Genomic DNA, 26,950 nt, shown 5'->3' on the forward strand with positions numbered 1-26,950 from the left:
ACTTAGGGTTTCTAGTGGTCACTAAACCTTTCCAACAAAAATTGTGATCATAGGTTCACGTTTGGGTATAGGCCCCTTATAAGGTACCTCCCGATTTTTCAGTATTTTGGGGGTTTAAAGCTACATTTTCCGGTCAAATTGGGTGTACTTTGGTATTTGGGGTTCCCAGTGGTCACAAACATACTTAACAAAAAATTGTGAACATAGGTCTACATTTTGATATAGCCCCCCATATAACTGCATATTTTGGGTATTTTGAGGATTTAAGCTATTTTTCAAGACCATTTATCAGCAAGATTTGCAGCTAAATTGTGGTTATTCGGAATCTAGGAAGTCCAAATTAATTAGTAATAAAAAAATTGGACTGGACCTTAGAGAACCTTTGTAGATACGCTCCATCCAACAAAAGTATATTGCACTAAAAACATAAAAAAATAATAATTTTTGAAACTGTATTGCTATATAATTATGTAACTTCAGGCCCCAAAACATTTTTTTAATTTCACTTACACCCTCCCCTTTCAATAAAAAATAAACTTTGTTTAGTTTTATTACGAATTTATTTAACAATTAAACAAATATGATTTCATATTTGTTCTTAGCATCAATTTTGTTAAAATCTGATGCATCAAAATTTCTTGCACTTGACAGTGAATAACTGAGTGAATATTTAGAACAACAAAAAAGTAAAAACAAAATTTTAGTCAGCTGAGTGTCTGTAATCGATACAATGGAAAACATTTCGCAATTTTATACTTTGATTTTTTGTCTTTCGCGCCGCCGTTTCGACCAGTGTGCGGTGGTTTCATATTCATATTATTTAACTCTCTTTGGAAACTTTTCTTACAAGAATTCGAGGAATTTTAAAAAATAAAAACACTCGTGCCAGTCATAAAAGGGGTATTCTTGGTCCCTTTTTCCACAAATCTTTAAAATCTCCTATAAAATGTGATCGTATCTGATCAAAATATTTTATTCTAATTGAAACCTTTTCTTTTTTTGGAAAGTCGGTGCTCTTCCCGGAAATGTCTATAAACAAAATGTGAGCGACAAACTATCATCTGACGGACTTTCTAAAACTTTTTGCCTTTATAGAATCCCAAATTTCCGATGATATCGTCCGATATAACGTCAATAGGTCAGTAGCACTCACTCTCATAAGGGTCCCATCCCTACGCTCATATGTTTTTCGAGAGCCAGACTTCTGACTTTTGCTAATAAATGATATAACTGCACTCTGGACACTGAATTTTATTAAATCCAAAATGTAAATGTCAAGAGATTTTCATTATTTCCTAAGTTTCTGACTTTTGCACCCATGCCCTTCCCCAAGACCCGCCACTCCCCCGATGAAGTACGTATGACTGATATCAGTTTTAAAATTTTACTCAATTTTAAACTTCCCAAAACAAAAATACAAATACAAAGGCATGGTAGAATAAGAAAAGGTAGCAGCAATACACAGCTGACTAAACTGGGTTGTAACGTTAGTGTCAAATTTCATATGACATTTTATACATTTATTTTTATTTCGATGTACATTAGGGACATATATTTTTAAAAAAAAAGAATATATCATTCGGAAAGAACCATTTCCCAGAAAGACTTCTTCATATCAATGATATTTAACCTCCTCCAAATTCGAACGATAAGCCGCGCAGTAAATCCCCGCTTGTAGAGGCGATACAACGTTTGCTAATATGTGAGGTATTTTGTTAACATTAAAAAAAAAAATAAAGCCCTAATAAACATGTGCTTCTTTGATTTCTAAAACAAAACATTGAAACAGCTTCTCTTTTTCTATGAATTTCCAGCGACCCCAAACTTTTCTGCAAGAATTCTACTTTCTGCGAGAATTTATGCATTTAGTGGAATGATGTGGAAACATAAAAATTGAAAATGTAACGAATTTTCATTCATGTTTTCCAAAATATTCAACCAAATGTGAAAAATTATTAGTTTTTTAAATTCCAATAATTTATAGACATTTCCTTGTTTTGTTTACAAATACAACTGGCAGTAACGTTACAAACAAAAACAAATTCCTTTGTGGTTGTTGTTCGAGTTGTATTTGTTGTAGTATTAACTTTACCTTGTATTTGTTCTACCATGATACAAAGGTAATCCAAAAATACAAATAATTTTAATCATATTAAAAATGATATTTTACAAAATATTGACGAGTTTTGCATGCGAATTGGCTCAGTTGCATATGTTTTGACCATTAAGTTTTAAGGCGTTTTATGTATTTTCAAATGTTTTTATAATTCTTGTTGGATATAGTGTCAAAACTTTTTATTTGCATATACTTAAAGCATTGAACTATAAATAATTGCAAAAAGGTACCTAATTTTGCTTTCATAAAAATATTTAACAGAAAATGTTCTAAAGCAATTTTGTTGCAAATGTATTGGCCACCACTGTACCTTTCATAATAAGCTGTGTTACAGAACTAAAAAGTTTTTAAAATTTTTACGACTTTTACACATTTTACACGAAAACCCGTTCCCGTACACAAAAAAGTAGTAAAATGTTCGCTTCTCTTTAAACAAAAATGGCGCTGAATGACGCTCTCTTTAAAAACTTTTTACTCGACAAATTTGAGCGTGTAAAAAATAGAAACATGAATGCCGGCGTCTGATTGGCTGGTACGCCGACTTTGACATTAATTCCAGCTTTTTTGACGTTTTCTCCATTTTTGCGTTCCCGAACTTTTTGAAAAAACTTTTGTGTGACAACAATCTTGCTCGCTTTCTCTCTTTTACGAGTTTTACTATTAAAAAGTACGGGAACGAAGCTATAATTACAAATAGAAATATTTAAAAACCGTTGTTTATATTGGATATTATTATATTTTAATAGACAACTTAAATATTGAAAAACAAAAATACCCACTTACTAAACAAGAAACATATATTTTTTCATAACTACACCCAGTGGGATTCTATTAACAATAGATCTGTCTGGTTACTCAAAAGTTTGCAACAATTTATACCAATTGTTACTGAAAGTTGTCTGTTAACTCACATTGTCTCTGTTAACTCTCTGTTATTCATTGAGAACTTGCAAGTTTTTGCTGGAGAAATTTCTTCTAGCAAGAACTTGCAAGTAACCAGACACACATAATATTTGACAATATTATTTGATTTTGAAATAACTGTAAAAGAATCGCGACATGCAAACTACGGCACAGGTGCCGTAAAATTCTTAGCAGTTTCGTCGATCATTTAAAGACCGATTTCGTAGAAAATTTTGTAATCTACAACTTTTCCTTTGGCATAGCTTTAAAAATCCTACAGTTTCCGAGATATGATCAAAAATAAACAAGTGAGCAAAGGCTATAGTCGGGATGGGGCCGACCATGTGATACCCTACACCACTACCCCTTTGCATAAGCTTTTCACTGCTAAACATTTCTTTTAGGGAATATAATCCGACTACCACCAAAAATTATATGCCTCTTTCTCTCTGGGACCCCTATAAGCAACCACAATTTTGTGACCATCCGATCAAAATTACGACCTGTAGCTTGATTGCAAAAAATTGAAGAATTCGATGCATTATCGACTATTGTTGTATCTCCCTTGTTTGACCACCTTCGCCAACCTACTTTACACCAATGTAAACGTAATATTTTCTTCTTCCATTTACAGGCTTTGCCGTTGGAATACCACTACTAGAAGCCGATATATTCACAAAGAATAAAACTTTGAATTTGTCTCCAAATGAGTTTTTCCCTAAATATTATCCGACTATCGCCAAAATCAATAGGCTTCTTCCACTGTGGGGCCCCCATCTACCCCCAAAATTTCGTCACCATCCGATCAAAATTCCAACTTGTAGCGTGATTACAAAAAATGGAAAAATTGGGTTTATTACTGAATTTTGCAATATCTCGGTTTGCTCACTTACGCCAACATACTTTGCATCAATATAAACGAGATCTTTTCTTCTTCCATTGACGGGAATTCCTGTTGGAATACTCCAACCAGAAGCGGAGATATTCGCATAAGAAAAAAACGTTGACTTTCCTCCACATAAACTTTTCGCTTATTCCGACTCCTGAATATTATCCGACCATCACCAAACTAAATTGGCTTCTTCCTCTGTGGGACCCGCATCTACTCCCAAAAAACTCGTGACGATCAGATCAAAATTGCGACCCGTAGCGTGACTACAAGCAAATCAGAAAATGGGATGCATTACCGACTATTGCGATATCTCTGTTGTTTGAGCAGCTATGACAACCTACTTTACATCGTTGTAAAGGTGATATTTTCTACTTTCCTTGCCAGGTTTTGCTTTTGATATACCTCTTAAAAACAGAGATATTGGATTTGAAATAAAACGTAGACCTTTTCTCTAAATAAGTTTTTGCCCATTCCGACCCCTGAATATTATCCGACCATCATTAAATTCAGTAGGCTTCTTCCTCTGTGGGACTCCCATTAACCCCCAAAATTTCGTGACGATCCGATCAAAATTGCGACCTGTAGCGTGATTACAAAAAAATCGGAAAATGGGATGCATTATCGACTATTGCCATATCTTTGCTATTTGACTACCTACAACAACCTACTTTACATCGTTGTAAAGGTGATATTTTCTACTTTCCTTGCTAGGTTTTGTTTTAGATATACCTCTAAAACAAACAGAGATATTGGCTTTGAAATAAAACGTTGACTTTTCCCAAAATAAGTGTTTGCCCATTTCAACCCCAGAATATTATCCGACCATCATCAAAATCAATAGGCTTCTTTCTCTTTCGGACCTCCATTAACCCCCAAAATTTCGTGACGATCCGATCAAAATTGCGACCTGTAGCGTGATTACAAAAAAATCGGAAAATGGGATGCAATATCGACTATTGCGATATCTCCGTCATTTGGTTACCAACGCCGACCTAGTTTGCATCATTGTAAAGACGGGATCTTCTACTTTCATAGTCAGGCTTTGCTTTTGGAAATTTTACAACTAAAGCTGTGATATTCGTCAATATAATTAAAATCGCAAAAATGAAAATTGGGGTTTTATTTGCTACTATTGTGATATCTTCGTTGTTTGATCACCTACGAGCACCTACTTTACATCATTAGAAAGGTGATATTTTCTACTTTAATTGTCAGGTTTTGCTTTTGGTATACCCCATATAGAAGCTGAGATATTCGCTTTGGAAAAAAACGTTGTCTTTTTATCCACCTAAGTTTTTTGCCCTTTCCGACCCCTAAATATTATCCGACCATCACCAAAATCAATAGGCTTCTTCCCCTCCGGGACCCCCATCAACATGCAAAATTTCGTGAAGATCCGATCAAAATTGCGACCTGTAGCGTGATTACAAGGTTTAGATGGACAGACGGACGGACGGACGGACTGACGGACGGACACACATAGCCAGATCGACTCAGCTCGTCGAGACATTCATTTTGTTATATATAAGTATGGGTCTACGACCATTATTTCGATGCGTTACAAACTTTTTGGCCAAAACCAACTTATAATACCCTCCCCACATAGTGGTGTAGGGTATAAAAAGTCTCAAAATCGATCGATGGGACTTTTAGGATGTTGCTTCTAACGGCAAAGTCTAGCTCTCCACCAATATTACAAGAGTACATGTGGTAAAGTTTCGGGACTACAGGGAATCTCAACTGTCAGGTTACGGGCAGTTCAGTCAAAAAATTTAGCTAAAACCCTCAAAATACCGAAACTCTGGAGGTATCGTTTATGGCACCTATTTTTTGTGCCTGACCACCTGACCAAAATTTTGAAAGTTCATGTTTGCGAAAATTTCTTATTTAGCAAAGACGTAAAGCTTATTTTAGACTTATATTACTGATGAAATAATGTTCATTACTATATTTTAAATAAAATGACGTAAGACTTCTTGGCCAATATCCCTTGTCTTTTTGACAATATATCAGAGTTAATATATGTTCAAAACAATATATATATTAATCATCGCATATATTTTTGGGTGTATCATTTATCAAATAACTCACAACTACAGTGAATGTTATGTAATTCAGTGATATCACTTCGGTAAGACCAAAATAAGGAGTATACAATCGGAAACCCTTAGAAATATCTTATGATTTAACTTTTTTGTTTACATGGAATATTGAGGACCTTTCCTTTGTTTCCTACTTCACAAAAGTTCAAAATCACGGCTTTAATTTTCCACTCCAATTGTTTTGAGTAATTTATTGAAGGAAAATGAGATTAGTACAGAATTGATTTATGCAGAGGGAACGTTCGGATATCATGACGTTATCCAGTAGTATTTTTTGGCCGAGACACGTGTCTTCTTTTTTGTCTTTTCGGGAATTCAATCGTAGCTATTGTCATAAAGAAACCAATTGTAGTTATTTCCCTAAGTATATTTTGGTTTCCAATCGTAGATCTTATCGCAAAGAATTTCTGAAGGCTGATAGTGGTTTTCTTGATAGAGAACTAATGCTGAGCAATAGTGAGTCTATCCATGATGAAATTCTAGCACCCAATCGCGGGACAATCGTCGGGCTTCTCTTATAGAAATTCTGGTTTCCTATCGTGGATCTTCTCATAAGTTGATCAGGAACTAGGAAAACTCTGGCAACCCGTCTTGAATTCTTTTAAAATGAAATTCTGGCGCCAATCCAAGGTCTATACATGTATACTCTTAGCATTTAGTCAAAATGTGCCTCATCGAAATAATGGTTTTAAGGGCAAAGAGTGTTTGGAAGAAATGTACTTCATATTTTCGTGTGTGTATATATGTTCCTCGATCTGCCTGGAGAACACGATAATTCTCGAACAGATCAACCGATTCTGTCCAAAATTTGGCCTTCGTGATATTTTGTCCAAATTTCGATCAACTTCGAATATGGACAATATCGATCCACTCTTTCGATATCCTTCCACAGAGTATTTCTAAAATTTTCAGAGAAGTGCAGACCTTTTTTGCAACAAGCGTTCTCGGGTCCGCTGTTACCACAGTACAAGTTTTTTTTTCAGGGGCAAGTCCATACTTCCAGAGAAAATGGCCCGAAAGCTGTAAAGAACACCTACGGCACCTACCATGTGCGCACAACAACTTTCGAACCGGATACTACTTTGGTCCAAACTTTGTTTATCGCCATATTTCTGCGAGCCTTTTATAAAGTTCGAAGATGACGATTTTCGGTCTACTCCTTATGGTATTTCCCCTCAAATTTAACGAATTTTAGCTAAAGCGGTGTGTGCGATTTTTCTTGAATGGAGCAACAGATTTGGACCAAACTTTGGATTTAGTACTATTTTGTCCAAACTTAGTTTTAGCTCGAAAATGAACCATATTGGTGAATAACTGAAATGACTGGTGCGCGCAATATCTTTTAAAAGGAATGACCCCCAAAATAATATTTACTTCCAAAATAAACTATGTTGGTCCGGTCCATTACTTCAGGTACTTTCTTCGCAACACTTGTGATCAATGATAAAATCTGTATTTTGTTGACAAGTTCATACGTCCGCAAATCTCCTAATACATAGCTTCGGGTTAAAGGATTTTGGTTATGAAGCAGCTATTCAATCTCACCATAGATGAAAGTTTCAGTTCACAAAGGTTCAGGGTGTATTCCTGTCCGCAAAGCCTACTGATACTTGTTGAGATTTTGACGAAGAAGAATCTGTTTCCGACCAGTTTTTTATACCCTACACCACTATGTGCGGAGGGTATTATACGTTGGTTTTGGCCAAAAAGTTTGTAACGCATCGAAATAAAAATGAATGTATCGACGAGCTGAGTCGATCTGGCTATGTGTGTTCGTCCGTCCGTCTGTCTGTCCATCTAAACCTTTTAATCACGCTGCAGGTCGTAATTTTGATCGGATAGTCACGAAATTTTAGTTGCTTATGGGGGTCCCAGAGAGAATGAGGCATATTATGTTTTGTGGTAGTCGGATTATATTCCCTAAAAGAAATGTTTACCAGTGGAAAGCTTATGCACAGGGGTAGTGGTGTAGGGTATCACATGATCGGCCCCGTCCCGACTATAGCTTTTGCTCACTTGTTTGATTTCTTTTGACGTCACAAAGTCCTTTGCCGAAGAAGGAAAAAGGAACATTTCTAGAAATGTATATCCATTTAAAGTACGTCCCAAAATACAATTCAACGTAATTTCGAAATATTGGATATAATATGCAATAAATGAAATATAAACTTTAACCCCAATAATCTTGATTTTATTATCATTCGAAAGGTCGAACCAAACATAAACAGCCCAATTATGAATATCAACTCCCCGTGAGTTTTCTCAGTTTACATTCATAATCACCCTGAAAAATACGACAGAAAAATCCTTTTTTTGTACAATAGGCATTTACTAATTTGTAGCAAGAGACCAGTTTCAAATAATCTCAACGGGCGACCTGCGGTGGAACAGAATTATATCATAAACCAGTAAGGAAAGGATCAAAGTCGGGCGGGGCCGACTATATGATACCCTACACCACTGTGAATATGTAAAATATAAATCGGAGCTATATCCAGATCTTAACCGATTTTTATATAATTTGGCACATTTATTTCCAGACCGAATTCAGTCACACATTCCAAATATCATTGAAATCGGACTTATATATCGTGTTTGGAGCAGAAAATACACGAAATCGGCCGAAAATATATATGGGTGCTATATCCAAATCTGAACCGATTTCGATATAATTTGGCAAATTTATTTCTATACCGAATTCAGTCACACATTCCACATTTCATCGAAATCGGAAATATACAGCGTTTTTGGTACAGAAAATACGTGAAATCGGCCGAAAATATATATGGGAGCTATATCCAAATCTGAACCGATTTCGATATTCTTAGACCAAATTCAGTTACACATTCAAAATTTCATCAAAATCGGACGTATATAGAGTGTTTGGTGCAGCAAATACGTCAAATTGGCCGAAAATATATATGGGAGCTATATACATTTACACCATATTGTAATATTTCTGCGAATTTTTCCTTCCAGCACAGTACCTCCAACACAAAAGTTCACAAACTTTCGCTATAATGTTACGCGTGATATCTCTTGAGCGGATCAACCTATTCGGGTCAAACTTTGGATCTAAAATGTAATGTATAATTTTTGTTGGTATATCATAAATTCCCAAATATTGTGGTAACCCTAATTTTCTTGGTCGTACTTCAAGTGGCATCTACGATATAAATTAGAATTACGATAAAACAAGCAAAACATTAAATAACTCTACACAACAACGATCATGTCAATGAGAAGAAATTGCACACAAAAACAAACTCTCCCTTTCAAAATATGAGCGGGAGAGAAAACAAGCAAACATATGCGTTTCTCACTTGTTGTTATTGTTTTTTTAATACTTGTTGTTGCTTCTTCTTTCTGTTTCATCGTTTGTTGCTGCTCGCTCTGGCTCTTTTGTTTGTTATCCAATTTACAGTTTCGTTTTGGTTCCACTGACAGTTTTTACACAGAAATCGTCGTGTGAACAGCGTTTTTAAGATTTTTGATTTTAATTTGTTTAAATTGCTTTTAAAAGAAGAAGAGCAAAGAATAAACAGCCGTCTTCTTCCTTTCAAATAAGAAAAAAGAAACAACAGATTTTAATTAAATTATTTGTGTTTTGAGTGCAACAAAAAGAATATTACGGAAATAGAAGAGTTAATTTTTTTAAATCAAAGTTTGGATTTTAAAGTGTTAATGTAATTGTTTAGATTGTTAAAACAAAGTGATTAATAAATAAATTAAAGTGGTTAAAGTTTATAAAGAAGAAGGTGAATAAAAGTGAAGAATATTTCCCTTGTCCTCAAATCAAAATAAAATCTGGGATTCTCTCATTGCCCTGTAAAGAAGATTGTGTGTGTTGTGTGCGATCATGCCCCTTCTGCTGGAAACAAACAACAATAGAATAGCAAAATTAAAAAGGGAAAAGAATTTATAAAATAAATTAAACAATTTACAAAGTGACAACCATAAGCGAATGCGATTAAACATCTGTAAATAAATAGAAATAGCGCCACAATATTGTGGGATATTAAATTCCGCTGCTTCCTAACTATAAACCAATTGGTTGCTAGTGATCAGAAACCGCGTGATTTTGTTCATCCTGGAAAACACTTCCTTTATTGGTTTCTTATATTAAAAAAAAGACAAAAAAAAACACAAAAAAGCATGCTAAACATGACAGCCATGCATTTTGCTTTCAAAACAAAACGGGAAAAATATTTTTGTGAATAAATTTTGAGTGTCAATTTTGTTATTAAAATTTTTTATTTGTTTAAATTGTCGTCTTCCTGTGTCGGAGAAATAAATTTTTTGTGCGATTTTTTTTTCACGGATTTCGTTGTTCGTTGTGTTTTTCGAGTTGTTTAATTTTTTTTTTTGAAAATTTCGCGAGTGTTTCCAAAGTTTGTCCAAAAAACACCAACAACAACAATTTGCAAAGAAGAGTTTTGTGTGTTTTGCTTGTTCTGTTCTCTCCGTGCTGATAATTCTCTCAAGCAAATCATCTCAACACGGAGAACAAGGGAAGTCGTTTTTTGCACCAATTATCCATCCCTCCATTGTAGACAAATTTCTGTTTGAAATGGAAAAAAGCCGGTATAGTTTAATATTCTTTCATTTCAGTTTTGTTATTATTGTTGTTTTTGTTTTACAAATTAAGTGCAGCTTTCAGCAGTGATGTCAACTTGTAGATGGAAATTTTTCTTGCCACAAGTGTAGTGTGGGAAAAATCGCAGTTTTTGTGGCTTCCACCGAATCGACTCGAAATTTGGGAACAAGTCAGGTTTAGGCTCCATTTAACGTTTTGGCTTAAATGTCGTTTAGGGGCACCTCTAGGTTCGGGCTGTAATTTTTACAGTAGATAGCCCTTGGCATCCTGAATACAACGATATATAATTTTCCGGGGTGAAGTCCATATTTCCCGAGATATGGGTCTTGACATTTCGGAAATTTCGTACTTTAACACCTTTAGGTTGTTTATGGGCACCTTTCGGATCGGGCTGAAATTTTTACAGTAGATAGCCCTTGGCATCCTGAACTCAACGATATATACATTTCCGGGGGAAGTCCATACATCCCGAGATATGGGTCTTGACATTTTACAATTCTAACGAGGGCATCGTTTTAAAGCTTATGGAGAGTACCTTTATGCACGCGACCTATTTGTACACCAGGAGAATGTATTAAATTCCTGGTCAAAGCCGGCTATTTCGGAAACTTAAATTTTCAAAGAAAGTTTTGATAGCGTAGCCCACTTTTTTTCCCTGTCCATAAGAGAAAGTTTTAAATTCCCGGCCAAAGACCGGCTACTTAAGAACAATTTCAATTTAAAAAAAAGTTTTGATAGCGTAGCCCACTTTTTTCCCTGTCCATAAGAGAAATTTTTAAATTCCCGGCCGAAGGCCGCCTACTTAAAAACACTTTCAATTTAAAAGAAAGTTTTGATCGCGTAGCTCACTTTTGTCCCTGTCCATAGGAGAAAGTCTTAAACAAGTCAAGTCCCATATCTCGGGAAGTATGGACTTCCCCCCCGGAAAATTATATATCGGGATGCAAAGGGCTATTTTCAGTCCGATCCAAAAAGTGCACATAAACAAAGCTGCTTATGTACCCAGGCCTTAAAGGCCTGCGTACATAAGCTGCTCTGCCTGGTTGCCTTGCTTTCCTGTTTCATTTTTGACATACTAAAAATAAAAGAATAAAGGAGGCCGAGCAAATTTCGAACTGGGTTGCCCTTTTCTTTTTATTCTTTTATCAGAAGTAAGCAAGGCAACCAGGCAAGGCAGCTTATGTACGTAGTCAGGGCCAATATCTCGGGAAGTATGGACTTCCCCCCGGAAAATTATATATCGTTGTGTTCGGGGTCCCAAGGGCTACCTATGGTAAAAATTTCGGACCGATCCGAGAGGTGCCCCTAAACGACACTTGTTCCAACGTTTTTTGTGCATTAATGGGACTTATATCGGGAAGTATGGATTCTCCCCAAATAAAAATATATTTTAGTGTTCAGGAAGATGAGACCTACCAGTGGTAACAACCCGACTTATGCCGAAATTTGTACCATAGAACGATGGACATTATATTAGAGGAATTTTCGTTTTAAGTCTCGATCGGGCTGAAATTTTAAGCATATGAAGTCCTTGTAGTCTGACGATGTTATGTTCTCCCGGGGATCGAACGATCAGAGGGGTGCCCATAAATAAGGCAATGGAATTAAGGTAAGACATTTCCGAAATGTCAAGGCCCACATATCGGGAAGTATGGACTTCCCCCGGGAAAGCTATATATTTCATTGTGAACAGGGTTCCAAAGACTATCTGTGGTTAAAATTTTAGCCCGATTCGAGAGGTGCCCCTAAAGGAGACTTTTCCGAATTTTCATGGATTTTTAAATTTCACTATGGAACACTGAAAATGCAAACAACTTCTAGTATGCATTTTTTGAAAGTACATATTGAGACTACAAGATCCCTAGTAGGGTTTTATCCTGTCAGATCCAATTCGGACTTTATGGCCTCATATAAACCGGGCTAAAACTACAGTTGTTTGCATTTATCGGGCCTTTATCTCAGAAACGATTGGGAATTTGGACTTGCTGTATTTGACCATTTGTATTTTTGTAGCCCTAAGCTAGTAGAACTTGTCTTTTGAACAGACCACATAAGAAAAACTCCATCTAGGGCATACAAATCTATAAAATATAGAAAATTTTACATAATTGCTGAAAGTTTGCTCAGTATCAGCTAATCTATTGGGAGTTGAACCAAGTAAACTCTCTCAAAAATCTTCCAAATAAAGTTCTCAGCAATTGTTCAGAACATTCTAAAACTCTAAAATGCTTACTTCATGTTTCAGCGGTATTTTGCCTCATATCTTCACACACACGGACGCTACGTCCGATGTGGGATCCGAAATCGTAACGATACCTTAACTAAAGTTGTATGAAGTGTTGACATAAAATTGGATCGATTTCGGAACGAAATCTGAAGAAATCCTAGGGAAATTCGGAGGAGAAATTTATTTCCGACATTCGCTCCGAACTCGAAACAAAATCGGTACGAAATCTGAACCATTTCCCGTCCCGATATCTTAACGAAAGTTGTATGAAGTGGTTGACATAAAATCGGATCGATTTCGGAACGAAATCTGAAGAAAATCCTAGGGAAATTCAGAGGAGAAATTTATTTCCTACATTCGCTCCGAAATCGAAACGAAATCTGATCTATTTCCCCTCCGAAAAGCTGTTTAGAAATCGGAATCTAAACGATCTTGCTTCCGAAATTGTTCAGACGTGTCGGATATCCGACATTTGGTTTGCTGGGAGTTTATTCTTGCATTTCGGATTACACCACATTATTGGCATATTTATTAAATAGTCCTTTTTAAATATAGCAAAAACAACATGATAGAGGCATTTTACAACAATGCCATGTTCTGAAGAGTTGTGTATAACATTCCAATATTACATTTTCCAATACAAACATTAAGAAAAAATTAACGGTTTTGGAGATATGATGCGAAATGTATACAAATTATGGAAATTTTCGACATGTTATAAAATTTTAGGCAGTAACTGTAGTTTTTCGAGTTCATTATTTCCCCAATTTTTTTATTCTTGCCCTTATCTATAAAATTTGCTTCAGAGGTCAGATGAAGATTCACATAGGTTTCAGAGATATAGCCCAGAATTGCCTTAAAATGTCAATATTTAACCATGTTTAGATGGGGCCATAAAATCCAAGCTGGATCTGACAGAACAAAACCCAACAAGGGTTTTTGTCGTTTGGGCCTGTACTTTCCAAAAATCCTCAGCTCAAATTGTTTGCACAGCTCTACCTTAAAAATTTTGCACAGTGTTTCGCTCAAAAGTATGGAATTTAGGAAAATTTTGCATTACGTACGTAGCCGGTGTTTGACGTACCCTCAATGAGAAAATCTTAAGCCCCGGCTTAGAAAAAATATATTTAATTTAGATAAAAATTACTAAAAAGCGGCAGTATTTTAATATTGGATGTAATGGTGCTCGGGGCAGTTGTGTACCCAGTCTTCTCTAAATATACACCAACGTTTTGGAAAGGTTAAAGGTCTAATTTGGCATAAATTTAGTGGTAGTCCATAATGGGACCTTTTTTGACCTTTTGAGGGTTTAAAAAACGAGTCCGTGCTACATCTTCTGAACCGGTGTAAGTATTTGTCGGATAGCCATTTCCATAAGTCTTACAACGATTGTTCATTGGTATAGTAGAACTGGTTCTTACCAGGACATTCGGGTCAAATATACACGTAACCGGGTCCTACCCCGAAAAAAATTATATATTTCTGTAATCAGCATATAACACATAAAATAGAGTGTTTCATAAAATGTGTCCGTCCGTCTGCCGGGTTGGGGCGTATGATAACTCTTGGTGCAAAGACTCATAATATAACAATATTTGGATGCCTCGAAAAAAATTAAAATGTTTCGCTAAAATAGTGTGCAGATAACTATCGAAGGAGTGACCGATTTGGTCACAGACACTGCACAACCCCATATTTCCTCGCGCCATAGATCAGGTTCGAATATGAACTATACCGGTTCACTTCTACATACAAAATTTTAAACATTTTCCTACAAATTCTGCTTGTTGACAAGTCTTGGCTTGTTTTTCTTATTTTGCTGCGTGTTGTCGTTCTGTCACGTATTGCTTTTGAAAGGCCCCTAACCAAGGAGGTGATATTCGTGAATTATAAAGTCAAATATATAAATCCCAGTAATGAAGAATTGGTTTTGGGCTAGCGACTATTGCGATATCTCCGTTTTTTTTGATCACCTACGCCAACCTATTTTGCAGATGATACTTCTATCATTGACAGGTTTTGGCGATGAAATACTTCTTATAGAAGCGGAGGTATTCGTATAAAAATAAAACGTTGACTTTTTCTCCCAATAAATTTTTTGCCCATTCCGATCCATGAATATGATCCGAGCGTCACTAAAATATAGGCACCTTCACTTCTGAGAACATGAGTTCGTGTAGATCCGATCAATGTTGCGACCTGTAGCGTGATTACAAAGTTTAGATGGACAGACGGACGGACACAAATAGCCAGATCGACTATGCTATGTTCCAGAACCTGCCAGGAGTCTACTATTTTGAAATTGTTAAAATTGTATCCTTTATAAATTTGGCAGAAATTTCAAAAATAATCGATTCTAGCAAGGTCTGGAGAAGAACAATTGAGTCGATCTGACATGTGTGTGTGTCCGCCCGGCTTAACCTTGTAATCACGCTACTGGTCGTCACGGAATTTTTCTTGGATATGGGGCTCCCAGAGATGAATAAGTTAATTGAATTGGCTAAAATTTAGGAATCGGAATAAGCTTATTTGATGTATTAAAATGCATATTTGGAGTTATTCTGAAAGTAAATTCTCCGTGAGTTTTCACACTTTCTTCTTTAAGTAGAAAGGGCGGAAAGACAATCACGGATAATTTTGTTCAAAATAAGACAGCTGCGATCAATGCCAAGGCATCAATTCAGGTATAACTGAACCCATATTCATAAATGGAGAACTTGTTTGTTAATAATGTCGAATCTTTCTGCTATCTGGGAAGTATGTTATCAAAATGCGGCAGTACAGAGTAAGACAAAAACATGCGCATAAATAAAGCAAGGACAGCTTTCTAGTCTCTAAATAAAATCCAGCAGCATAACTTGGACAACAAATATGCACATTTTTAACTCGATCGCAATGTCCGTGCTACTTTATGGTTGTACCACTTTGGGTACAACGCAAGCAAAAAGCAAATCCTGCAAAGAAAATAGACATGGATGTGTCGCCTGCGTAGACCTCAAAATGATTTAGCGAAATTGGCTCTAGAATGGCAGAACATGGCAGCGAAGTATACAAGGCGAAACGGACGTCTACTACGTCCTATTCTCCTAACGAGATTCTGATTTTTACACATTTTCAATATTGATAAAATATATAATTTGTATACTCTCATTAAGATTAGATTAATTTGATTTAATTAAATAGGCGTATCCCCTGAAGATGGATGGGGTTTTTTTTACACATACTTAGATCTTCTAATAGCTCAGTCAAAATAGACACGCGTATAAGGGGAAATAGCAAAAATTCCCACAAAGCTGAATTTTGGTGGAGAGCTAGGGTTTACCATTAGAAGCAACGTCCTAAAAGTCCCCATCAATCCCATGTGTGCAAAAAAGTTATTCGGGGTCAAAAGTAATTTTTGGAGGCATTTTTTTTAATTTTTCTCGAAAACGGTAAGACTTAGCAAAAGCCGGCTAAAGTAAAAGTTGTAGATTTAACAATTGTCTACAAGACTGGTCTTTATGATTTTTAAAAAAGACTTAGCATTTTCGAGATATCTAAAGGTCAAAACCGGTTCGTCTGAATATGTGCACATTTCCCTTATACATAAGTGCATAAAATCATGTGGTTTTTAGAACAGCTATATCTCAAGAATGGTTCCTTCTAGGAAAAAAATAATAAATACCAAACTTGAAGATAAATTTTCTGTCTACAATATTTACTTTAGCCATTTTTTGACTAGACCGTTTTCAAAAAATAAATCCGAAAACCTAAAACCTCTTAAAAGTTGACCTTTGACCCCGAATAACTGTTTTTGCACACATGGGGTCGATGGGGACTTTTAGGACGTTGCTTCTAATGGCAAACTCTAGCTCTCCACCAAAATTCTGCTTTGTGGGAATTTTTGCTATTTCCATGTCTATTTTAACTGAGCATAACAAAATTTATAATAAACGTCTATTGGGCCAAACTAAAGCAAAACTCAACAGTACCAAGCAGGTGGAAAAATATGTGTAGAATTTTAAGAAAACGACATAAGAATTTTAATGAATTACTTTAATAATCTATAAAACACTATACACACATTTTCGAAATAGTATAGAAAAGCGCTGTAGGAAAGATTTTCGATTTTCTAAATCAACAGGTTGACATCACTGAATTTGTTCTCCCTTATAATGTCCTCTCCTTTTGTATTTCAAACGAAATTGTCTTTCTTTGTTTTCCTTATATTTTTTTTTGAAACGAACATCAGAACGAGACATCAGAATTTACAACAAAACACACAAAACCGCGCAAATTCACAATCAACTGTCATCCTGATAAAGTGAAGTTTATCTTGTTGATCTCTCCACTTTAAGTTTAACCCTTTAAGAATTTGTAATTTTTACCCTTTATGTATTTTCTATGTCATTTTTAGGTGAAGTGTTTTAAATAGAATTTATAAAATTCTCTAAAAACCAAGAAAATAAAAATAAAACTATTAACTACCTAACAAAACAAATGTGCCTTGTTAAGAAATAGCAACAGTGTTTCAAATCAAATTCAAAATTTGTGGAAAACAATAAAAGAATACCTATAAACTAAATTTTGTCTGTGTTAAAATAGCAACAGACAAACAAATCAACCAAATTATACTTCGGTTTATTTTCTTATTGGATTTTTCTTTATTTTGTATCCCGAATGCAAACTGTAAGTAATATATTTTTTTTATTTTATTTTTTCATATATTTTATCTGTAGTCCTTTCTTTTGTTAATATTTCTGCTTTATAATATTTTTAATTTACGTTATTTTTTAATTTACATCTGACCATCATCCACCTTATTTTACTTTTATCCCGTAATTGTCCTTTCGCTCACACATTCTCTCTCTGTGTAATCTCTGTTTCTCTCACTCTCTCTCTGTTTTTAATGCTGTTTTTTTGTTGTTGTAAATTTTCCTACCCTCATCGCAAAGATCGTTTGTTTTTTTGTGTAACAGGTGTTTTACTCTGTCATCTTTGAATCCGATATCTTATGGGATTTTTAACGTACATTTTTTAGTTAGGACAGAAGATTCGCAACTGGAAAGAAGATCCTTATTAAAATTTATAGTGCCAAAAAGGGCATAAATGTCGTTTAGAGGCACTACTCGTATCGGGCTGAAATTTTTACAGTATATAGCCCTTGGCACACAGAGAACAACGATATATAATTTTCCGGGGGAAGTCCATACTTCCCGAGATATGGGTCCTGACATTTCCGAAATTTCGTACTTTAACACCATTAGGTTGTTTATGGGCACCTCTTGGATCCGGCTGAATTTTTTTACGGTATATAACCCTTGGCACCCTGAATACGACGATATATAATTTTCCCGGTGGAAATCCATACTTCCCGAGATGTGGGTCGTGACATTTTACAATTCTAACGTGGGCAGTATGGGTATCGTTTTAAAGCTTATGGAGAGTACTTTTGTGCACGCTTGCTATTTTTATACAGTAGAATGTATTAAATACCTGGTCGAATCTGGCTACTTAGAAACACTTAAAATTTAAACAAAAATATTTGATCCCGTAGCCCACTTTGCTCCTGTCCATAGGAGATAGTCTTAAATCCCCGGCCGAAGGGCGGCTATTTAAGAACACTTATAATTTAAAAGACAATTTTGATCGCGTAGCCCACTTTTGCACTTGTTCATAGGAAAAAGTCTTAAATCCCCGGACGTATAATAATTTAATAAATTGTTAAAAGAAAATCTAATTACCATTGGAAAGTACTCTTCGTGAGCCCATATTGCAAATATTATTGCGTTCGTAAAATTCAATTTTGAAAATTACATCAAATGTAAGTTAGGTTATGAACTTTAACGGACAACTCCTTCTCACAAAAGTACAAAAGTTTCTCTAAGTGCAGTAAAAATCAACATTTTAGAGGTTTTATAATTTTGTTCTGTGTAATTGATTAGGTTGGCCTGTGTAATCCCAAGGATTATAATACCCGGCCTACAAACGCATACAAATTTACACTGAAAGCTTTCGAAACTTATTTTGTCACCCGCGAAACTGTTATTTATTTTTGCGGGATTACAAACTAAGTCCTGGCTTGAAATGACATTGGACGTTTAGGACTGTTCAGGCTGCTTTGTAATCGATAAAAAAGGTGAGAGTTGATCTGATTTTCTTGGGACTCATCGTGGACTTGCAGCAAGGTAAATATCTGGTCAATGGTGTATTTGCCAGATCTAAAGATGGATTGAAATCGGTCAGTTGTTACATTGACCATAGGCTTTAGTCGTTCACACAATACTCCGGACACTATCTTATAGGCAATATGTAACAGAGTAGTATTCGAGCCCACCGATTAATCTCCTAAGATCTTCAATCATCTGGAAGGCGTTCCTCCTGCCAAATGGTACTAGCTCTATCGGCTCCTACGGCCTAATTATTCTTCCGCCGGTTTACTGCTGTTTTTACCTCATTCTGGCTAGGCGACGATATACACTCAATACCATATTCTACGAATGAACCTGCGGTAGCGTACCATGTGTTCTTTGGCTGCTAGAATTTAGTGGACAATAATTGGTCACCTCGGAACGAGGAGAGCTTTAATTATGCAATTGAACAAATTGAATTGAATAGAAGGGTTACTAAATAAGTTTCTGGCGTAGGTAACATTACGTATTTCCCGGCGTCGTTTGTCATTTCCATTAGAAAGTTTGAAATTTTTTAACGAAACAAAAGGTCCATGTCGATTGGTGCAAAGAAATTTTGAAAAAAAACACGATCGCCGCGCTTTAAAATACGTTCAGAAGAGAGTCGCAGGTGGCGAATCGTCGATCTGTGCCTATTAAACCGAAACAAAACAGCAATCGAAGGTGCGGGTCTTTGAAGACGAGCCAAATCCAACGAAAGTTATTCATGGAAGAAGCGCTTCGCAGTATATGGTCGCCTGTTTCTTCGAAAAAAACTGGTCATGTGGCAACTATTCCGCTTGAGCAACGTTGGACGGCCAATTCTGAGTGGTACACCAAAATTTGTTTGCCTAAAATCTTCGGATTAATAAGGAAAACCCACAAGAGAAAAAGAATCATTGTGTACCTTAACGAGTTCTCAAACATCGGCTCAAGCCAGGGCCTTTTTGGCCTGCCAAAACGTGGACTTTGCTCCCAATGACTTCTTTTTTGACCTCAAGTAGATTTCAAAATGTGTAAGGTCCATATCCAATATATAAAAAAAAATTTGGACCCACAGTTCGAAAACTCCCAAACCTGTGAACTCTCAAAATTTGTGCGAAGGAAAGCTTTCAAAACAGATAAAAATGCTAGGTTATCAAGACTTCTGTAAAATGTACAAAGGACGCAATTTTTATACCCTCTACCCTATAACGAATATATATATTCTTGATCAGCATAAAATGCTCAACATGCCAGTCTCTCCGTCCGTTCGTCTGTTGAAATCAAGATACAGCTCGCAATTTGTAAGATAGAGCTATGTAATTTGGTATAGAAATTTCTATTACTCCTAGGATGTTTGGTATTGCAAATGGGCTATATCGGTCCATGTTTTGGTATAGCCCTCATAAAACGGTACCTCCCGATTTTCGGAATTTTGAAGGTTTTAGCTTCATTATAGCACCAAAATGGCTGAAATTTGGTATTTAGTATTCGTTGAGGGTATACATCTTTGGTTTAAGTCCACGTCTTCATATAGCCCCATAGTACATTACCTTCCGATTTTTATTATTTTGAAGTTTGTGGCCTCAATATCCCTTCGAAATGACTGAAATCTGGTATTTAGTCCTCGTTGTGGGTATTAAATTTTCCACCTGTATTGTGTCGGTATAAATGGAAGTCTTCATATACCCCCCATAGAACGGTATACCTCCTGATTTTCGGTATTTTGAAGGTTGTGGCCTCAATATCCCATCGAAATGGCTGGAATTTGGTATTTAGTCTTCGTTGGGTATATACATCTTTCAACCTGAAATTTGTCGGTATAAGTCCACGCCTTCATATAGCCCCCATAGAACAGTACCTTCCGATTTTTGATATTTTGAAGTTTGTGGCCTCAATATCCAATCGAAATGGCTAGAATTTGGTATTTAGTCTTTCATGGGTCTACAAAACTTTTCCCCAAAAGTTTGTCTGTACAAGTCCAAGTTTTTATATAACCCCAATAGAGCGGTACCTCCCGATTTTCGGTATTTTGAGATATTGTGGCCTCAATATCTCACCGAAATGGCTGAAATTTGCTATTTAGTCTTCGTTGGGGGTATAAAACGTTCCAACTTAAATTTGTCGGTATAGGTCCATAGTACTGTAATTTTTATGTAACTCCCATAGAACTGTACAACCCGCTTTTCGGTATTATGAAGGTTGTGGCCTCAGGATCCCATCGAAATGGCTGGAATTTGGTATTTAGTCTTTGTTGGAGGTATAAAACTTTCCACCCGAAATTTGTGGGTATAGGTCCACGCAGTCATATAGCCCCCATAGAACGGTACCTCCCGATTTCCGGAATTTTGAAAGTTTTAGCCATTATATCACCGAAATGGCTGAAATTTGGTATTTAGTCTTTGTTGGAGATATAAAACTTTCCACCTGAAATAGAGCGGTACCTCCCGACTTTCGGTATTTTGAAGGTTGTGGCCGCAATATCTCACTAAAATGGCTGAAATTTGCTATTTAGTCTTTCATGGGGCTACAAAACTTCCCCAGAAATTTGTCTGTACAGTTCCAATTTTTTATATAGCCCCCATAGAACAGTATAGGATGATATTCGGTATTTTGTCCTACAAAAATGGGTAAAATTTCGTATATTGTCTTCGTTGGAAATATAAAACATTCCTGCAGAGAACTGTCGGTAGAGCTTCATGTAACTCCCATACAACCTGGCTCTCGATTTTCAGCGTTTTAAAGGTTTTAGCCACATTATACAATCGACATGCCTACAATTTTGTGTTTAATTCTAAGTGGGGTACACACGATCAGTTTTGACTGTCAGTTTTGCCCAAATAATCGGCTGCTTGCCAGTGTCATCAGGCAACCACAAAATATTTTGTGGTTGCTGGACAGTTTGACATTTATCGATATTTCCGAAAAATCGGCAGTCAAAACTGATCGTGTGTACCCCGCTTTTGATATTAGGGATATATAAGTCGACTTTCAATTAATCGATTAGTCGAATTTTGTAGTCAAAAGTATAAAAGTCCAAGTCGAAAATTGACTGGAGGGATAATCACATAATCGATTATTTTGTGATCGAGTTTGTCCATAGATTTTAGTTGATTTTGTCGGTTCTACCGTTTTCTGTATAAAGGATCAAAAGAAAACTCGTGAGTCAATGATTATAATCAATTTTCAGCGGTTGTCAAAAAGTCGAAAGTCGAGTTCTAGGACAATTGAAATAATCGCCAGACCGAAAAATCGCATTTTTAATTTTAGACCAAAAACGATAAGTCGAAAAATCTTTACCTATCCCTATTTAATAGCGGGTTCCCCAGATTGGAAAGTCAACAATATCGTCCTATGTGAAGTCTTTTAAAGGATTTTTCTACTGAAGTGGCAGTAAAACATCGATTTATCATTGGGATTAAACCATGCTTAAAAGAAATTAATATTCCTCAGTTAGCATATTCCACTTTTAGGAATAAGCGTTGACGTGACGGACGCGTTCTGTACCTTCACAAATGATAGGAAACTAAGTTTTCCCATTTTACTTCAATATGACTCGTGGGGGGGTGGGGGGTACACAATCTCCGGTCCGGTCGAACTTAAAGCATTTATTCTATTTCTTCAATTCATAAAGTTTGCCTACCCTCGTTCTGTTAACTCTCTACTACCTCATATTGTGCAGCATATATGTACATACATATGTATACTCGTACAACAGACATCCTATCAAGCAAATTTAATATTAATCGCCCGAATCTAATTGAGATTTTTGCAAAGCTAAACTATATTAATTTCACCTTCACGCGGCTTCCATTCATTGTTATATTGAAGAGGCGCAACACAAAAGTGTATTCAAACTTATAATTGTATTGAAATCTTTTTCTTTGAAATAATCTTGCAATTTTTTTGCTTCTTCGACTTAATAAAAATGAAAAATCCCCCAACAAAGTCAACAAAGTTATGATTCATTAGGAAAATAATAAAAATCATACCTTTTGTGTACGCAAAGTTACCTGAATAAAAGACTAATGAAAAGGCACATTATTCAATTAGCATTTAAAGTAAGAGATAACAATTTATGAAACGGACATGTACCATCTTTACAGATGTCTTTACTAAATATAACAATTTCTTTAATACATTTAAAATGCCATAACTGTTGTGATTTATTTGAAACCGATTTGTCAATGAACTTGAATTTGAAAACAAATCTCATGTCCAATCACTTTTATGCTAATAAAAAAACCGTTCATTAAACTTCTAATAGCAGTCATTTATTAATAAAAAACACCCCTTTTAATGGTGGATCAGCTGCTGTCTTGGCTTGTTGCCGCTACCACCATAAACATGTTTTCACAGATCTCGTGCTATAGTTTTCTATTTTTATTTTGTTTTTGTTTCCAATCTCTATCTCTTGAATGGATGATTCTACATTCAATAATGAACCGGTTATCATATTTCTTTCTACGTACGTATGAGGTTTTATCTATTGGAATGTGTTTGTTTTGTTGTCATTTTTGTTCCACGGTATTTGCATTTACTGCATATTGTTTTCGCATTTTACTATTATTTTATTTTCTATTTCCACATTGTCGTAGCTTCTGTATAGATGCACTAACTAACCTACCGGCTAGTTATATTATTTTTGTTTTATTTCTCTAGAACAAAAGTCAGCAAAGGGGCCCTACTATCATTAAACATGTCACAGATACTTATGAGATTTAATTTGTGTTTCATTGGATCCGACTAACTGATAAGATACGATGAAGAATACTTGGATATGAACAACAATGTATGTATGTGGTAGATAGATAGATATTTTTGTGTATATGAACTAAACTAACGAGAGGTGGTCTTAACAAAAGTGCGAGTCGATAGGTTTATTGTTAAGTAAATTGTTAGTACAGTGGCAGTAAACAGACTGTAAATAGAAAACAATTTTTCTATAGAATTCTCCTATAGAGGCCTTCTATTCTATAAAACCACCTAAGGAGGTCTTCTATTCTAAAGTAACCTCCAATAAAGTTTTTCTATCCTGTAGAAACCTCCTACGGAGTTCTTCTATGCTATAGAAGTCTCCAATTGATGTCTTCTTTTTTATAGAAGCCTCCAATCTCCTATCCTATAGAAATCTCTTAAAGCAGGTCTTCTATTCTATAGAAAGCTCCTAACGGAGGTATCCTAGTCTAGAGAAACCAAATTATGGAGTTCTTCTAGTCTATAGAAAGGAGGTCTTCTAGTCTGTAGAAATCTCCTAACGGAGGCATTCTAGTCTATAGTAATCTCCTAAGGGAGGTCTTCTATTCTATACATACCTCCTACGGAGGTCTTCTATGGTAAAAAACTTCCTAGGAGGTCCTCTTTGGTAATAAGCCTCCTGATGATAAAAAGGCTTCCTATGGTGTTTTCTATGGTATACAAACCTTATATGGATGGACGTCTTCTATGGTAAAGAAAAGTATAGAAACCTCCTATAAGGTCTTCTATAATAAATAAATTTCCTATGGAGGTATGGTATACAAACATCCTATGGAGGTCTTCTATACCATGGAAACCTCCTACTGAGGTCTTCTATGCTATAGAAACCTTCTACGCAAGTCTTCCATTCTATAGAACCCTCCTACGGAAGTCTTCTATACTATAGAAACCTCCTACGGAGGTGTTCTATGGTATAAAAACCTCCTACGGAGGTGTTCTATGGTATAAAAACCTCCTACGGAGGTCTTCTATGGTATAGAAACATCCTACGGAGGTTTTCTATGGTATAGAAACCTCCTACGGAGGTTTTCTATGGTATAGAAATCTCCTACGGAGGTCTTCTATTGTATGGACTCCTCCTATAGAGGTCTTCTATACTACAGAACCCTCCTTCGGAGGCCTTCTATACTATAGAAAGCTCCTACGGAGGTCTTATATACTATAGAAAGTTCCTGCGGAGGTCTTCTATATTATAGATAACTTCTACGGAGGTCTTATATGGTATAGAAAGCTCCTACGGAGGTCTTCTATTGTAAAGAAACATCCTACGGAGGTCTTCTATACTATAGAACCCTCCTTCGGAGGCCTTCTATACTATAGAAAGCTCCTACGGAGGTCTTATATACTATAGAACCCTCCTACGGAGGTCTTCTATACTATAGAAAGCTCCTGCGGAGGTCTTCTATATTATAGAAAACTTCTACGGAGGTCTTCTATGGTATAGAAACCTCCTACGGAGGTTTTCTATGGTATAGAAACATCCTACGGAGGTTTTCTATTGTATAGAAACCTCCTACGGAGGTCTTCTATGGTAGAAACCCCCTACGGAGGTCTCCAATTCTATAGAAACCTCCTACGGAGGTCTTCTATTCTATAGGACGTCTTCTATTCTATAGAAACTTCCTACGGAGGTCTTCTATTCTAAAGAAACCACCTACGGAGGTCTTCTAATCTATATAAAGGTCTTCTATTCTATAGAAACCTCCTACGGAGGTCTTCTATTCTAAAGAAACCACCTACGGAGGTCTTCTAATCTATATAAACCTCCTACGGAGGTCTTCTATTCTACAGAAATCTCCTACGGAGGTCTTCTGTTCTACAGAAACCTCCTGCGGAGGTCTTCTATTACTATTACTATAGAAACCTCCTACGGAGGTCTTCTATTTTGTAAAAACCTCCTACGGATGTCTTCTATTTTATAGAAACCTCCTACGGAAGTCTTCTATTTTATATAAACCTCCTATGGAGGTCTTCTATTCTATAGAAACCTCATATGGAGGTCTTTTATTCTATAGAAACCTCCTATGGAGGTCTTTTATTCTATAGAAACCTCCTATGGATGTCTTCTATTCTATAGAAACCTCCTATGGAGGTCTTCTATTCTATAGAAACCTCCTATGGAGGTCTTCTATTCTATAGAAACCTCCTACGGAGGTCTTCTATGATATAGAAACTTCCTACGGAGGACTTCTATGATACAGAAACATCTTACGGAGGTCTGCGGAGGTCTTCTATGGTATCCTACGGAGGTCTTCTATGGTATAGAAACCTCCTACGGAGGTCTTCCTTGGTATAGAAACCTCCTACGGAGGTGCTTCTATGGTATAGAAACCTCCTACGGAGGTCTTCTATTCTATAGAAACCTCCTACGGAGGTCTTCCTTGGTATAGAAACCTCCTACGGAGGTCTTCTATTCTATAGAAACCTCCTACGGAGGTCTTCCTTGGTATAGAAAGCTCCTACGGAGGTCTTCCTTGGTATAGAAACCTCCTACGGAGGTCTTCCTTGGTATAGAAACCTCCTACGGAGGTATTCTATGGTATAGAAACGGAGGTCGTCTATGGTATAGAAACCTCCTACGGAGGTCTTCTATGGTATATAAACCTCCTACTGAGGTCTTCTATGGTATAGAAACCTCCTACGGAGGTCTTCTATTTTATAGAAACCTCCTACGGAGGTCTTCTATTTTATAGAAACCTCCTACGGAGGTCTTCTATTCTATAGAAACCTCCTACGGAGGTCATCTATTCTATAGAAACTTCCTACGGAGGTCTTCTATTCTATAGGAGGTCTACTATTCTATAGAAACCTACGGAGGTCTTCTATTCTATCGAAACCTCCTACGGAGGTCTTCTATTCTATAGAAACCTCCTACGGAGGTCTTCTATTCTATAGAAACCTCCTACGGACGTCTTCTATTCTATAGAAACCTCCTACGGAGGTCTTCTATTCTATAGAAACCTCCTACGGAGGTCTTCTATTCTATAGAAACCTCCTACGGAGGTCTTCTATTCTATAGAAACCTCCTACGGAGGTCTTCTATTCTATAGAAACCTCCTACGGAGGTCTTCTATTCTATAGAAACCTCCTACGGAGGTCTTCTATTCTATAGAAACCTCCTACGGAGGTCTTCTATTCTATAGAAACCTCCTACGGAGGTCTTCTATTCTATAGAAACCTCCTACAGAGGTCTTCTATTCTATAGAAACCTGCTACGGAGGTCT

General features: G+C 36.2%; 1 protein-coding gene across 20 annotated transcripts in view; it reads left to right on the forward strand.

Annotated features, from left to right (window-relative positions):
- heph (polypyrimidine tract-binding protein 1 heph) overlaps positions 1–26,950 on the forward strand; it is a 757,797-nt gene that overhangs the window by 136,030 nt on the left and 594,817 nt on the right. For 6 of the 20 annotated variants that reach the window (XM_073961241.1, XM_073961222.1, XM_073961226.1 and 3 more), the window contains exons 1-2: positions 9,436–9,771; positions 17,234–17,505. The exons of 4 other annotated variants lie outside the window; for them this stretch is intronic. Coding sequence is in view for 13 of the 16 variants with exons in the window: in XM_073961222.1 (XP_073817323.1) it covers positions 17,497–17,505 (9 nt within the window). In the remaining 3 variants the exon portion in view is untranslated. Of the gene's footprint in view, positions 1–9,433; positions 10,598–17,233; positions 17,506–26,950 lie in introns of those variants that run through there. 10 more of the 20 variants (XM_073961224.1, XM_073961230.1, XM_073961237.1 and 7 more) reach the window with 9 other exon arrangements.

Source organism: Musca autumnalis, unplaced genomic scaffold (assembly GCF_047663935.1).
Source record: "Musca autumnalis isolate F117 unplaced genomic scaffold, ASM4766393v1 scaffold_1, whole genome shotgun sequence".
NCBI lineage: Eukaryota > Metazoa > Arthropoda > Insecta > Diptera > Muscidae > Musca > Musca autumnalis.